At 35.9% G+C, this 13982-nt stretch overlaps 1 protein-coding gene across 7 annotated transcripts in view; it reads left to right on the forward strand.

Annotated features, from left to right (window-relative positions):
* The window catches only part of LOC139976430 (uncharacterized), a 101288-nt gene that overhangs the window by 60363 nt on the left and 26943 nt on the right, over nucleotides 1-13982 (forward strand). For all 7 annotated transcript variants that reach the window (XM_071985148.1, XM_071985151.1, XM_071985150.1 and 4 more), the window contains exon 2: nucleotides 5329-5479. In XM_071985148.1, coding sequence (XP_071841249.1) covers nucleotides 5329-5479 — 151 coding nt within the window. The remainder of the gene's footprint in view (nucleotides 1-5328; nucleotides 5480-13982) is intronic.

Raw genomic sequence — 13982 nt, forward strand, 5'->3', positions numbered from 1 at the left:
ACCAGGGGGTTAATTGTTGTAATGTTCTGTGGGAAGGCCTTGTCTAATTTAATCTAAGAGCTGTATTCTTTTTAATAGTTGTAGAGATTCATACGGGATATCGGGATGTAGAGTAAGTGAATCTGGCGAGAAGTTCCGTCTGGCCAAGACGTTATAGTTCCTGTTTTTGCTGCGCGACTTTTGTTGAGGGCACTATACACAGCCTCCCTCGGATAGCTTAATTTAGTCCCTATTGGACTAAACGTGTATTAAATACGAATATTCGAAGGGAGTGAGGGCGTAATACAGTAAGTAGTATAAATTCCGTCAAATATGTAGCTGCAAACCAATTCACGCACTCTTGTGACACGACTACGGGATAAGTGGAATCAGGATTAAAACAATATAATAAGCAACCACTTAAACTTTTGTTGCCGTTATAGATGATAGAGTTATTACCGTATTCTTTCTGTTGGATCTGGGGAAAAGGGAGTGGGGTGAGGGTGTGGAGGGGTGTCAAGTAGGGCTTGATTGATTCCCTGAACCTTGAATTTGGTGATGCAGCCTTAGTTACGGTAGATTTATAGATCAAGTGCTGCTACAGGTCGGTTGCGTGGGTGCATTCCTTCCGATTAATGGTGCGTTGCAGTTTCTGTCAGACAGGGTGTGGGTGCTTCTTGTACTCATTTGATCTCTATGTTTTAAGTCCATTAAAAGTTTCTCTTTTATTATATTTTTTATATAGCCACAGAAAAATGATATGTGGGCGGTGATGAATAATTATTTACCTTTGTGAATCATAGGGTATGATTAAGGAAAATTAAGTGTATAGCATACAGTTTATGTGCGTAAAGTATACGCTCCTTTTTTGGTGCTTTATCCGTTGGGATTCAAGTGTTTAAAGTACGACAAATATTGTGACCAAATGTAACCGTACTGAATTTGCTGAAATATTCAAGAGGTTCTGGACCAGCCAAATTATTTTCTGAGGCAGATTTCTGGACTTAAGCTGTAAAGTTTACACAATTTAAATTCTCAGTGAGGGAGAATTTTTTGAAGGATGGTAGTGAGAAATGCCTTTTTTGAAGTTTCCACCTGTATGACCATTATATATTTGAATTTTTAACACATTTAGAGACAATAAATGGATGGCCTTTAGATCAAGGGACTGGTAAATGATTTCAACAGATTAAATCATCTTTGCATACATCGAGCAAGCAGATCAGAGGGAGAACAAAATGAACAAATCCAATAATAGTTTGTTGTTTTTTCCATCAAAAATTCACAAAAATGGCAGGTGTGAATTAAAACAAAAATAGAATGAGGATGAGTGATGAATCAATGTCAGACAAAAAAAAGACATTAAACAAGTGCAGAAATGTCACATAGACATTTAATAAATCAGTCATATTTGCATCTGCAGTTAGACTTGTTTCGGTCTGTTTTATGTGGAAGTGACGAAGTCAAGTGATTCCTACTGCGTTACACTATAATCGTAATCTCCCTTCGAATGGATCAGGATTATCCCCCCCCCCCCCAAAGGGAGATCAGGATAACAGGGTCTGATCCTGACTGAGAGTGTTCCCACTAAGGTTGCTTTGACACTAGATCCGGATCAGATCTCGACGTCAGGATCTGACCCTGACGTCTAGTTCACAGCTGTAGTGTAAGTGCGTCCGGATCAATGCATAAGTTTATCCCATGAAGAGATGATCGTCTAATAACATCAGGGAATCTGATCCGGATCTAATATAAAAGCACCATACGTATTGGCCTTGCAGTATGTATCATATCTCCCTTGGCAATCTCTAACTTGTAAATATAGTTGCGTGTGCCGGTTTGTGTCTGCACCCTATGGGAATTCACCCCCCCCCCCAACCTGCCAGTTGGACACTTAGATGTGGTGCACTCTAGTGTGCCAGGAGAGATTGTTTGAATTGTGTACCCTTTGGTGTGTGGATGTGACAAGTAACCAATAACCAGGGGTTTAAGGGTGGTAGAGTCATATAAGGGGGGGAGGGGAGGGTGGGACTCAAACAAGAGTGCAAACCTTCAAACCTGAAAGACTGGATGTAGTGGGCAGGACATTTGGAAGCCAACTGTGTTGGTTGACTTGTATTTTGACTTTGTATGTCATTGTATGTTGCCTCTAATGTTTCAACCATGATAATTTGTCAAAAAAGCAAATGTTTTAAATTGTAAAACCTAGACAGCTAGCAGTTACCTTAAATAATGTTCTGCTGCGAAATATCAAACTTTATAATGTTATGCCTAAAGTCTTCCTTTCAAACTCCCCTAAAAAAGACGCTGCAGATTGGTTTGCATAACGATATTTGTCAATATAATTGATCACTGAGTATTTCATAATTGAACAAAGACTGATTTTACGTCTGAGATACGACTGAAGATTGGCATGTCGAGTAGTTTCCGAAACGGACTTGAGCAAACAGTATCTTATCTCTGTATCAGGTGGCTGTTTCTATTTGCCTCCCGTCAGTCTACTTACTGATTATAAATATCCCAACTGTCAAGGTGAACCCTCAAGATAAGTTAAGTTCACACCATAACCTGATGGGACGCGTGCCAACAGTCTTTTGAAGAACAGTCAGAAAATGATTGTCAAAGGAGATAACCAAAAGTCATATGTTGTGCTAATTCAATAGCTTTTCATTGACAAGTTTGTGGACTCGGGTTCTGAAAAGGGGTTGTAGAAAAGGGAAAATAGTATTATTTTGTACCAAAAAAATAATAAATGTAATATTTGAGGTATTGGATTGATATCATCTGAAATTGACAGATATTTTTAATTTTTTTTTTACAATGGTTAAAGAACATGTAACTTTAATTGTGTCAAATGAAAGATCGGAGACAACCACTAGATTACAACACATTAAAGCCTGCCGAATAGAAAATGGGGGAGCTATTCACAAATAGGTAGAAACTCTGAATCAGGGTATAATGTATACATGCATCAAAACCTTGAGTCCTTAAAAAACTTTGGGAGAAGAGGGGAAGGGGGGGTAGGAGGTCCTGGGGGTAAAGGGGTACCAAGTTGGTCCTTTGAAAGTTGGGATACATAAAAGGTATCTGTTAACAGTGATATTGACTGATATGTACACTGGCAGCTATCAAGAGAGTCAGGACTAGCCTCAGACATCATGTCATGCAAGGAGAACCAAAATTTAATCCCTACCATGGCTAGGACTGAGGTCATTGGTGATATTTCCTAAGTTTGGGGGTCCATGAACATGACTTCATTGTCCCTAGGGCCTTGATCTGTGGTTTGAGAGTGGTTGAAACCAAGAGAATGATTATTTGCTCTCATATCATACCCTACAGTCTCATTCCCAATATTTTTCGGACACTTGTATTCAGCATATACCATAGATATGTGTTTGAGTGTTATTGAAGAGTTGAACTTGAAGCTAGCAGACAATATCTGTAACCTTTTCGTGATGTTACTTTTGATTCAATGACATGCTTCTCCTGCCATTAAAGCATACAGCACATACTTCAACGGAAACATTTTGTGTAGGCTTTTGGGGATTCGATATGAATCAGAAGAGTTGTGGAAAACGTTAGAAAAATTCCTTTTAATTATTTTTCAAGATGAAGATCCATACTTTTAAGCAAAGGGAGGTGTTCCCAGAGGGCAAGGTACACATGTCCCTCTCGCGTTTGTGAAAACCTGAAAAGTTCCCTTTTTCTTGGAATAAGGAATGCCCCCAGCTGTTTTGCTAATGAAAAGTACCCTTTTTTCCCCCTCTCCTTTCACTTGAACAACTCAAGTGCTCATTTCTTAACCGCAAAGATATTTTTGGTGTGGAGTACACAGAGTATTAATTTTTGAGGTAATAACATTGCAGTCTGCCCCCTCAACAGTACTCATCCCACTTCTGCCACCCCAGACTTGCCAACTCACCTAAATGAGCAGGAGGTTTATAGCTGGTTTATCTTACTTGACATGTGAATCAGACTGTACTTGTTATTGACATTAACTATATATACCGGGGGGCGAATAACAAGTCGATTGAACGATTTTAGATGAGAAGAAAAAATAGCCACATTGTAGTTGATTTTTATCAATTTTTTTTTTATGATATTCAATACTAAATTTCCATGACATCGTTGTTCACATTAGCTTTGAATATTGGAATTTCATTTCAAATAATGAATTTAACATTTACTTTGCACAGAAAAAAATAATATTGTACTTATAAATGTTCATAACAATGACATTTTTTGAAATACTTTTACATGAACTCAAATTAATTTGGTACAAAAAATTTGGAGGGAGCTTTTCTTAGCTTGAGTACTGGAAAAAATCTTAGTTTGAGAAATGCTCGGCAGGTTTGAGAAGAATTGCCGAAAAACTTGTGCCAAAAGAGGACATGCTTGAAAAAATACAAAATCAGTTCCTTACACTTTCTTTGAGTGACAATATGGGTGTGTAATGGTAAAACGCTATATATATATATATATATATATATATATACTGTACATGTTGTAAGAAACAGTGCTGGAATTACTTCCGTTGAAGACACTTTCTTTTTAAGTACCTATTAGTCATCGGGTTCCTTCATTGTTTGAGACTCTGCGACCACCCACCGACGCCCTTTCTGTCGTATCCAATCTCCAAGAGAGAGAGAGAGAGGTGTGCGCGGATGTTTGTCTTCTCACAGCAGGAACGGACACTATTGTTTCACCTTTTTGCATTGTCATGACGATAGGTTGAAAACGTCTCGAATATCATCAAATATGTCCCTGCCAAGATGTGGGTAGTTTAATCATGCCTTAAAGCAGCTTTGTCAAGTTCACTTTGATCATTCTTTTTTTTTTTTGTCATCATGATGGTTTGCTTTTCGTTACAACACAATTTTACTAACTTTGATAGGCAAGTTTAATATCAAGAAGTGAGGCTATAAAGCTTGCAACTAATTTTCAAGTTGATTTTAACTGTGACTAACTGAACTGTACAACTGAAGGAATTATCCATTGCATGTCTGTGAGAGAAACTGTTGAGGATGAGAAAAAAAAAAGAAATATTATACAGGTGGTGGGTGGTAATGTTGTGAATAATTGCACTCAGAAAGTCAGGGATTTGGGGGGAGGGTGGGCGGGGAAAGATGGAATTAGGGGCCAATGGAAGCACCATTGAGGTACATTTCAAAAGATATGAATCAGCTTCACAACAATATTGTAAAGTAGAATGTCTACCACATGAAAAGGTTTGATCCAAGTGTGGTGCTTTTTTTTCTTTGAATGATTTGTGGTCAAGTTTATCTTTCAAATTCTTTTAACTTAATGCCCTCTTACAATCCTTTCCTTTCCTGTTTTGATTCTTTTCAGCGAGAAGTTGCTCAACAGAAGCTGATGAAGGCGAGGGAGCTCTCAGCGAGATGTGATCAAACCAGGATGCTTGACCTACGTCTAAAGTTTTTAAATCAAGCCAAGCAGTATTTCGGTGTCCCTTATAAAAAGAAATACCACGAGCCAGGGTGTAAGTATTTTTGGGAGGAACTCATGTTTAGGAAGAAATATGATATACTGTAGAAATGCTACCAGCCAATTTAGGTAACATTATAAATACCTTCTTTTTTTTTCCTTTCTAAAAATTTCACTATTCAGTGTATTTTCTACAATCTAGTGATAGTTAATTACCAATAAAAGAAAGGTAATTAAAACCATACTCTGTAAAGTACTTCAGACCGTTCAAAATCTCACCAGGAATAAATTAAGGCAAAAGAAAAGTAATAATCATTAAAATAAAAAAAAATTAAAAAAACCCATTGTTTAAATATCTTGCACATTGTTTCTTTTTCCTCCATCAGAGTAAACGGTAGATATCTAACTTTGCGGTAACAGTACCCAGATCCATATGCTGTTTATAGCTAAGGATGAGAATGCCACATTAAAGGAATGAATCTGTTGCCGCTGTATGCAGAGGGCGGCATTGATTTTATTTTTAAATCAGGGAATATGTTGAGGCAAGATTAGCTGAGAGAATACCTTTAAGTAGAACCTTGAGTGGGTTTGATAATTCAACCACAAGATTTCTTGGCTAGTTGTCAGAGGTCTATCAACATGGTGTGAATATTTTACAGCTGGGTCAAAGTTACAGTCCAATGCAAAATACACTTTTAATCAGGTAACAGCTCCTATGGTAATTAAAATTGTTTTAAAATATCTGGAAAGACAAAATATCATTCTTCTAATGTTTATTATGATCACCTCAGGCAGAAATTTAGTCTTGATATGTCATTATTCCTAGATTACCTAAATTCTCTTTTATTTGGACTTCCTGAGTTCCAATTTCGGAAAACTTAAAAAAGATTCAAAATACTGCAGCACAAATAGTCAAAGGGTCGAGCGTAGAGTAGTTGTCATCCCACCCCACTTCTATAGGATCTTCACTGGCTTCATATTGACTTTCGAGTTCAAAATGCGAGTTCAAAATACGAGTTAAAAAGCTCAAAATACTCCTACTTGCATTTAGTGCTCATGCTTTACAACAGCCTGTGTATCTCGCTAACCTTCTATCATCTTACCTTCCTGTACGCACGTTGGACAAGCAAATCATACCTCTGTGTATCTAAACCTTGTGTGAAGGCTGATTCAGAAGTTTTACTTACTCTGCCGCAAGCCTTTGGAATCAGTTACCAGACCGTCTTCGAACTTGTTCTAAATCTATCCACTTTTAAGATTTTACTGAAGACTCAATTTGTCTGTCGTGAATTTCAGTGTGTTGATGCTTTCCACTTTGTGAAGCACCATGGGCAGTTACTCATTTTCTGGAGTGGCACTATATCAATCTACACTATTATTATTATTATTATTATAATAAAAAAAGTTTAAAAAAAATGAGTGCTAATGGTTTTTAAGATATTCACCGTTAATATGCTACATCTTTGAAATGCTCCTTTAAGGCCAAATTGATCGACGATGACGTTGGCTCATCAGTGATTGCACCCTTCAGTCTTAATATTAATCAATTGTTATATAAATTTGAATATTTCAAAGAAATTGTTTTCTTTTAACTCATCATAGTAACAACAGAGCATACCCTTGGAGGAAATTCAACAGCATCTATTCTTCAAAAATGTGAAATGCCATTGTAAACAATTGTCATTTGACACCTTAAGATTCTCATGTTTCTCATTGTGTTTTGTGGTGAATCTGAGGAACTAACCTAACGATCTATGTATTAGGCTAAATATTCCAGTCACTTAATTGATGAACCTTAGCTATAAATTTAAAAGGTTAATTTATTCTCATAACATTTTGAGTGAGATAGAAATGCAACCTGGATTGATAGCAGTGGGATTTTTTTTTTCTCTTTTAACAGTTGCACAGCATTTCAAATTTAATATTAAAGTGTCTGATGCATCTTTGAGCTTTCTTGGGGTGGGATGGTCTGATAAATCGTTAAAGGTCTGCTTATAGACCCCAACTATAGCACGCTATCATGGAAAAGTTTCTTGAGATTTCATAATCGACCTGCCTTGGTCGTAAAATGACCTCTTTTTACCAATTAGTCTGCAACACCTGCCACATATTTTTTCTTGTATGAGGGTCTTTGTGTGAACGCTGTATCATTAACTACACTGTAGACATGCACATATTTCCACACAGTGTTACACAAAGATCCTACTGGTGTTCAGAAGCTATGCAGGCTCATTGTAAAGCCTCAGGTCGATTTAGGACCGTGGCAGGTCAATTACATAATCACAAACTTTCGTAGCTTTAGCGTACGTGCTATTATTGGAGCCAATGAAGCAGATCTTAAGTATTCTTGGGGTGGGATGATCTGATGTATCTTTAAGCTTTCGTGGGGGTGGGGGGGGGGGTGGGGAAATGGAATAAAGAGTCTCCAATTTAAACACATGAATAAAATGCAGTTTAATATAGAAGAGTACATTTTAGTTCAAGTGTGAGAACATAGCAAAAAATATATAGATTGACATGTTGTCAATAAATCATGTAGGTAACATACTTCAAACAAGCCTACTACACTTTTATGTTTCAAGAATCAAACATGTCTTTTTTTATAACCCCAAAACATACATGAGATAAGTTACCTTGCTTTTCAAGGATTTTTTTTTTACGTGGTTTGAAAATAGATATTATAGTTCTTACGAGACTTGTTGTAAATTTTAGGATTTGCTTGTGTAAATTCTGAGATGAACTTGAATGAATATTTTTATTTATTTTTATGATATTTCATAAGTTTTTGTCAAATATTTGTGTGCTGTTCTATATATTGATTCTATATATATATATATATATATATATATATATATATTTATAGGACCTTCAAGCTTACCATGCATATTGTGGACCCTAACGGGTGAGTGAGTGAGTAAGTGAAACAATGAATGTACAAATGAATGAGTGAATGCTTGAGTGAGTGAATGAATGAATGAATAATAGAATGAGTGAAGGAATGAATGAATGAGTGAGTGAGTGATTGATTGATTGATTGAGTGGGTGAGTGAGTGAGTGAGTGAGTGAGTGAGTGAGTGAGTGAGTGAGTGAGTGAGTGAGTGAGTGAGTGAGTGAGTGAGTGAGTGAGTGAGTGAGTGAATGAATGAGTGAGTGAGTGAGTGAGTGAGTGAGTGAATGAATGAGTGAGTGAATGAGTGAGTGAGTGAGTGAATGAATGAACGAACGAACCCAGATTTCATCATTTCTTGGTCAAAATGTCATCGTTTGTTTCTGCTTTTTCTTCATATTTTTCAGATGTACCATGTCATTCCCTTCATAATTCATCAGATTATAACAACTAAAATTGAAAACACAAAAATGCAGCTTCAAGCAGATTAAATTCTAACACTAAACTACTGTATTTTTGTGGTTAGTGTACCCAATAACTTTTGTAACACAAACTCAAAGCTAATTAGAGTCAAACATACTACCCTTAGTCGTCATTCAATATAATACGAAATTGTCAAAGGGAAGTATTTTGCCTGATAGCAACCAACCATACTAGAGTTTATTTGAATTTTTGCCCCTTTCTTGATGTAATATTTGAATAACATTACTTTAAACTAGAACATTGGCTGCTAAAGTGATTCATATTTATAAAAAAGAAAAGCAAAAAAAAAGGTCAAAACAGACATTTTTTGTGTGGTAGCAATCACTTAGAGGGATTAACATTAATGTCAAATATTTAAAATACTACTAGAGTTGAGAGTTTGATTCCTTTCATTGTAGACAATTTGTTTCTTATGCCTTTATTTCCAACATTGATTGCCTAAGCTATACACTGGTATTACATAAGAGGTCAAATTACAGGTCAAAGTACAGGTCAAAGTAGGGTTTTTTGTTTGTTTTAGGTTGTAATACTTTATACAGATTATTGCAAATATTTCTAAAATTCTGGGGTTTCTTGTGATTTTTAGCAATATTTCCATGAAAGCTATTTGAAATAGAATTGTTTATGTTTTCCATATTCATCTAGCAAATTTTGCAAATGAGGTGAAAGTTTAAAAAATTTGGTTACTGGCAATAATAATCATTTTAATCAAATTTAGTATCAATCAAGTACAATATTATATAAATATATTTTGGATATTTTTGGCAAGTTTTTTTTGCAAAATTGTTCTGTAAACTGAACGATACAAGATGAATGCTCTAGTCGTTAGACATGGTACGTATCATTTCTTGGCACAGTGGGAAAGATTAAAAAAAAAAAAACTGTACGCAGCTTAAAGTAGCGACATGGGAAGAATATTATTAGCACGTTGGACGACAAACAGCGCAAATATTGACACTGTAAATATTGACAAACGGAAGGCATAATTTTAGCGGCTACGCGCTCATTGACCTTTGTATCTGGTAGCAGTAATCTGTTTATGGCGCTATTGACTTATTTTGCAAAGTGGTAAAATTATGGCCACTGTCTTTTTCTGATGTATGCCTTTCTGCTGTTTTTTTCAGTCTCATGTGGTAGGGGTTCCCTCGATATACACGTGGAAATCAAATATTGGTCGACTCTCATCTTTTTACGACTTGTTGTTCTTTTTATGACAGAGGAAGAGTCCTTACGAGCTACCTGAAAATTCAAAGACAATATGATGGCGTTCCCCCCCCCCCCCCCCCCCCCCTTGATGGCTCTCTTGACTTTAATAGCCAAACACTAAACTTGTGAAGTACAAGACAGGTACTTTAGGACCTCCCCTTACCTCTCCCCTTCAGATCTTTCTCTCTCTTCCTATCTCTATTGATCATGATTTTAGCATTATTTGTTGAAATCTAGTGATATACAAGTAAATTCAAAACTGTCTGCTTTTTTGAACAATTTTCATCAAGTTTGGAAAGCTATGATATCTGCCCACAAACATTGCTATACTCAATGTAGTCAAGAGTCATGTTACTGGAAGTTGAATTTTAACTTTATACTACTGTCTATTAGCTAGAAAATCTGCATAAATAACAGTTGTTATATAGCAGTGTAGCTGATTTAATATTCATTTTAAAATGAAATATTCACATCTAAATTTGGAAAAATTTTGACTCATTTGAGGTGGGGAAAAAACACATTTATTTGAATTATAATGTATTCTAATTTCTATGTGTGTGTGGGAGTTTGAGTGTGTGTTTAATCACAAAAAAAACAAAAACAAAAAAATGAAGTATTTGCATCCCTCCGCTAATTTTTTTGATCTGGGACGCGGCTTCCTGCCTCAGTAAGACCGCTGAATATTCTAACTTAAAATTGAAGGAAATTTAGATTGCCACTTTAAGTTGCCATGATGCCTTTTTCCAATGAGTTACCATAGCTCCTAAATATGCCAGAAAGTGAGACAATGGTCACTGAGGTGTACAAACTTCAAGAAGCTTTTCATTGTCAACTGCAAAGTATTTTCATTCTGTTTTGAAATTTGACATATTCTTCAACGTCTCAGAATAAGTTTGGATGATTGCAACTGCCAAGAAAATAGTTTGTAAAAGTTTTGGCAGAAAAAATGTAGCCAAAATATGTAAGTAAAAAATTTGGGACTGATAGAAGCTGTGCACCTCGAACAGGGCAAAATAATAACTTAACCAGTATCGCATTACAAATTATTGATAGATGCCAAAAAATGGTCCAATTGCTATACAAGTCAATAGAGATGTATAGCATGATAGGAACCACAGATAACATTCAGCGCCTTCATAACTTAAAGCACTAAAATTTTTCCCTGTTTTAATTCAGTGAATTGACCTTTTGACATTGAAAATCTTAGCGATGCAATGATAATTTGGCAAAGATAACTTATATAATATATAAATGTGCATCTATATAGATGTTTGTAATTTGCAAAACTTCTATTAAAGTTTACAAGCATAAAAATTAATTGTTAGAACGTCGTCATATTATTGAGAAAGATATAATTTTATTTGGTGTAACTGGAAGCAAATGCAAGTTTTATTTCTGGCCATTGCTTCCTACTGCCCAATGGTGCGTCAGAAGTTACTTTCTGAGGTCAAAATGAAAATACAAAAATGGACCGAGTAGTGGAATTTCTAGTACGGTATACCGTACGTCCCATTTACTATGGGTAGTCCTTCTTTGGAACGGAGGGTAGAATGTAGAATATGGTGTTATGAATATTAATATCAATGTAAATGTTATGAAAACTTAAAGGCATTGAAGACTCACACCAAACTGCATGTGGCCATCTGAAAAAGTTAACTCTCTGTTGCTTGCAAGTGACATTTTGTTTGTGTCGCTACAAAATGCAGACAGTAATGAAAAGTGATACCTTAATTGTTATCTTTAGCTGGACCTGACATGTCCATCGCTGTATCGTTTATACACTGTGCTGTGGGTATTGACCACAGCTGTATGTATTGACTGTACACTAGTGTCTAATTACCAACGGTAGCAAGCTGTGTTTGTATTTTCCAGGATCGATGGTGGTGTCTAACACTTTTGTTACACCTCATTCGAAACTAGGTCAGATTACCGGCATTAGACGTTTCTTTTTGCGCGAGTCTTCACACCCTTTAAGTTTTCTGACTATGGAAATGGGGGAAGGGGGATATTTTTGCTCTCTGGTACCACGGAGGCTAGCGATAGCAACTGTAATATTCATGTTTAGACAGCAAAAAGAGTTATTCTGAAGAAAAAGGAGGAATGCAGTACATGGGAATGAGACTAGTTGCTATGTTATAGTGGAGTGAGATCTAAACAGTGGCGACAGGGATAAATATGGCCGACAGCCAGTTAGACAGTGATCTCTTTCTGGTTAACACCGCTGCTGTAAATAGGCCGAGGAACACGGCAAACACAACACTAACAGACAATTTCACTTCTAAATTTTTGTGAAGACATCTACATATGTATATTCACTTGCACAGAGGCAATTGCGGAGAATCAGAAGTGCCCTAGTTTGTAACTACAGTTGAAGTTCTTGTTCTAGTGCGTTAAAATAACAAGTACCAGCTTCTACAATTTTATGAATTTATTACTGAAGTCGTCAAGAGCTAAGGACTTTTTCTTGTCTGAGGGTTTCAATTGACTGCACGGTAATGCTTGCTTGTTGAAGGTATCATACGTTTTATATATATATATATATATATATATATATATATATATCTATATATATATCTATATATATATATATATATATCTATATATATATCTATATATATATATACATACATACATATATATCTATATATATATATATACATACATACATATATATATATATATATATACATACATACATATATATATATATATATATATATATATATAGATATATAGATATGTATATATACGTTTGGTTGATTGGCGTCTATCTTGGTGCAGAGTGCTTTATGTCCGGTGGACAGAGTAAAGTTTGGATGAGAATTAGTTTAGACTAGTGGAACGCTAGTAGTTGTTACTCAAGAGTTTCACGCATTGAGCGACCATGCATCAGACAACTGATAATACAATTTTTAAATATTTGGTGACATTTTTATGAATACATTTGGAAAGCCTTTGAGAGTCTTTAATGAAAGCCGATTTCACATACAGGTCAAAGGGACGACACTGCTCAGCATGGTAGCTATTTAACGCAGTATACTGTGCCCGCATGTGGATACATACGAATTCGTCCTTCACCTTCGCTGTTTCTGGGTGTATGTTACTTAAAACCACTTGAACTTGTGTGTCAACTTCCTTCACCTACGAAATTGTCGTTATCTGTCGGCACTTCCACTTTCAACTGTTTTTATTGTGATTTTTTTACAGCAACTTGGTGATGCTGATTGCGTCTTATAAGCCGTTGGCTGCTTCAATGTCCATACGAACACTTCATAGGTATTAATTTCAATGCAAAATAGATGGCGACAAAGTATCTGGCAGTTTGGAAATAGATGGCAAAACTTGGAACCAAATTTGGTAGAATTAGCTAACAAGTGGGTGATGGGAAGGATCTACTCGTAAATATATATCCTCACCGCATGTAGTCATTGACAAAGATGAAATTATCTCACAAATGTGGGGGTCAACCTAATCTCAAACTTGGCAAAAGACTGACTCCTCTGACTATATTATGAAGACAAAGCACAAACTAAATTACTAAATATTTGATGATGATTGTGATGATGATGTTAGTGGTGGAGGTGGTGGTCGTGATGTTGAAGATGAAGATGAAGGATGTGGAAGTGGTGATGATGATGATGATGATGATGATGATGATGATGATGATGATGATGATGATGATGATGATGATGATGATGATGATGATAGTGATGATAGTGATGATAATGATGATGATGGTGGTGGTGATGGTGATGATGATGATGATGATAGTGATGATAGTGATGATAGTGATGATAGTGATGATGATGGTGGTGGTGATGGTGATGATGATGATGATGATGATGATGATGATGATGATGATGATGATGATGATGATGATGATGATGATGATGATGATGATAGTGATGATAGTGATGATAATGATGATGATGGTGGTGGTGATGGTGATGATGATGATGATGATGATGATGATGATGATGAT

This window comes from Apostichopus japonicus, chromosome 11, assembly GCF_037975245.1.
Source record: "Apostichopus japonicus isolate 1M-3 chromosome 11, ASM3797524v1, whole genome shotgun sequence".
NCBI lineage: Eukaryota > Metazoa > Echinodermata > Holothuroidea > Aspidochirotida > Stichopodidae > Apostichopus > Apostichopus japonicus.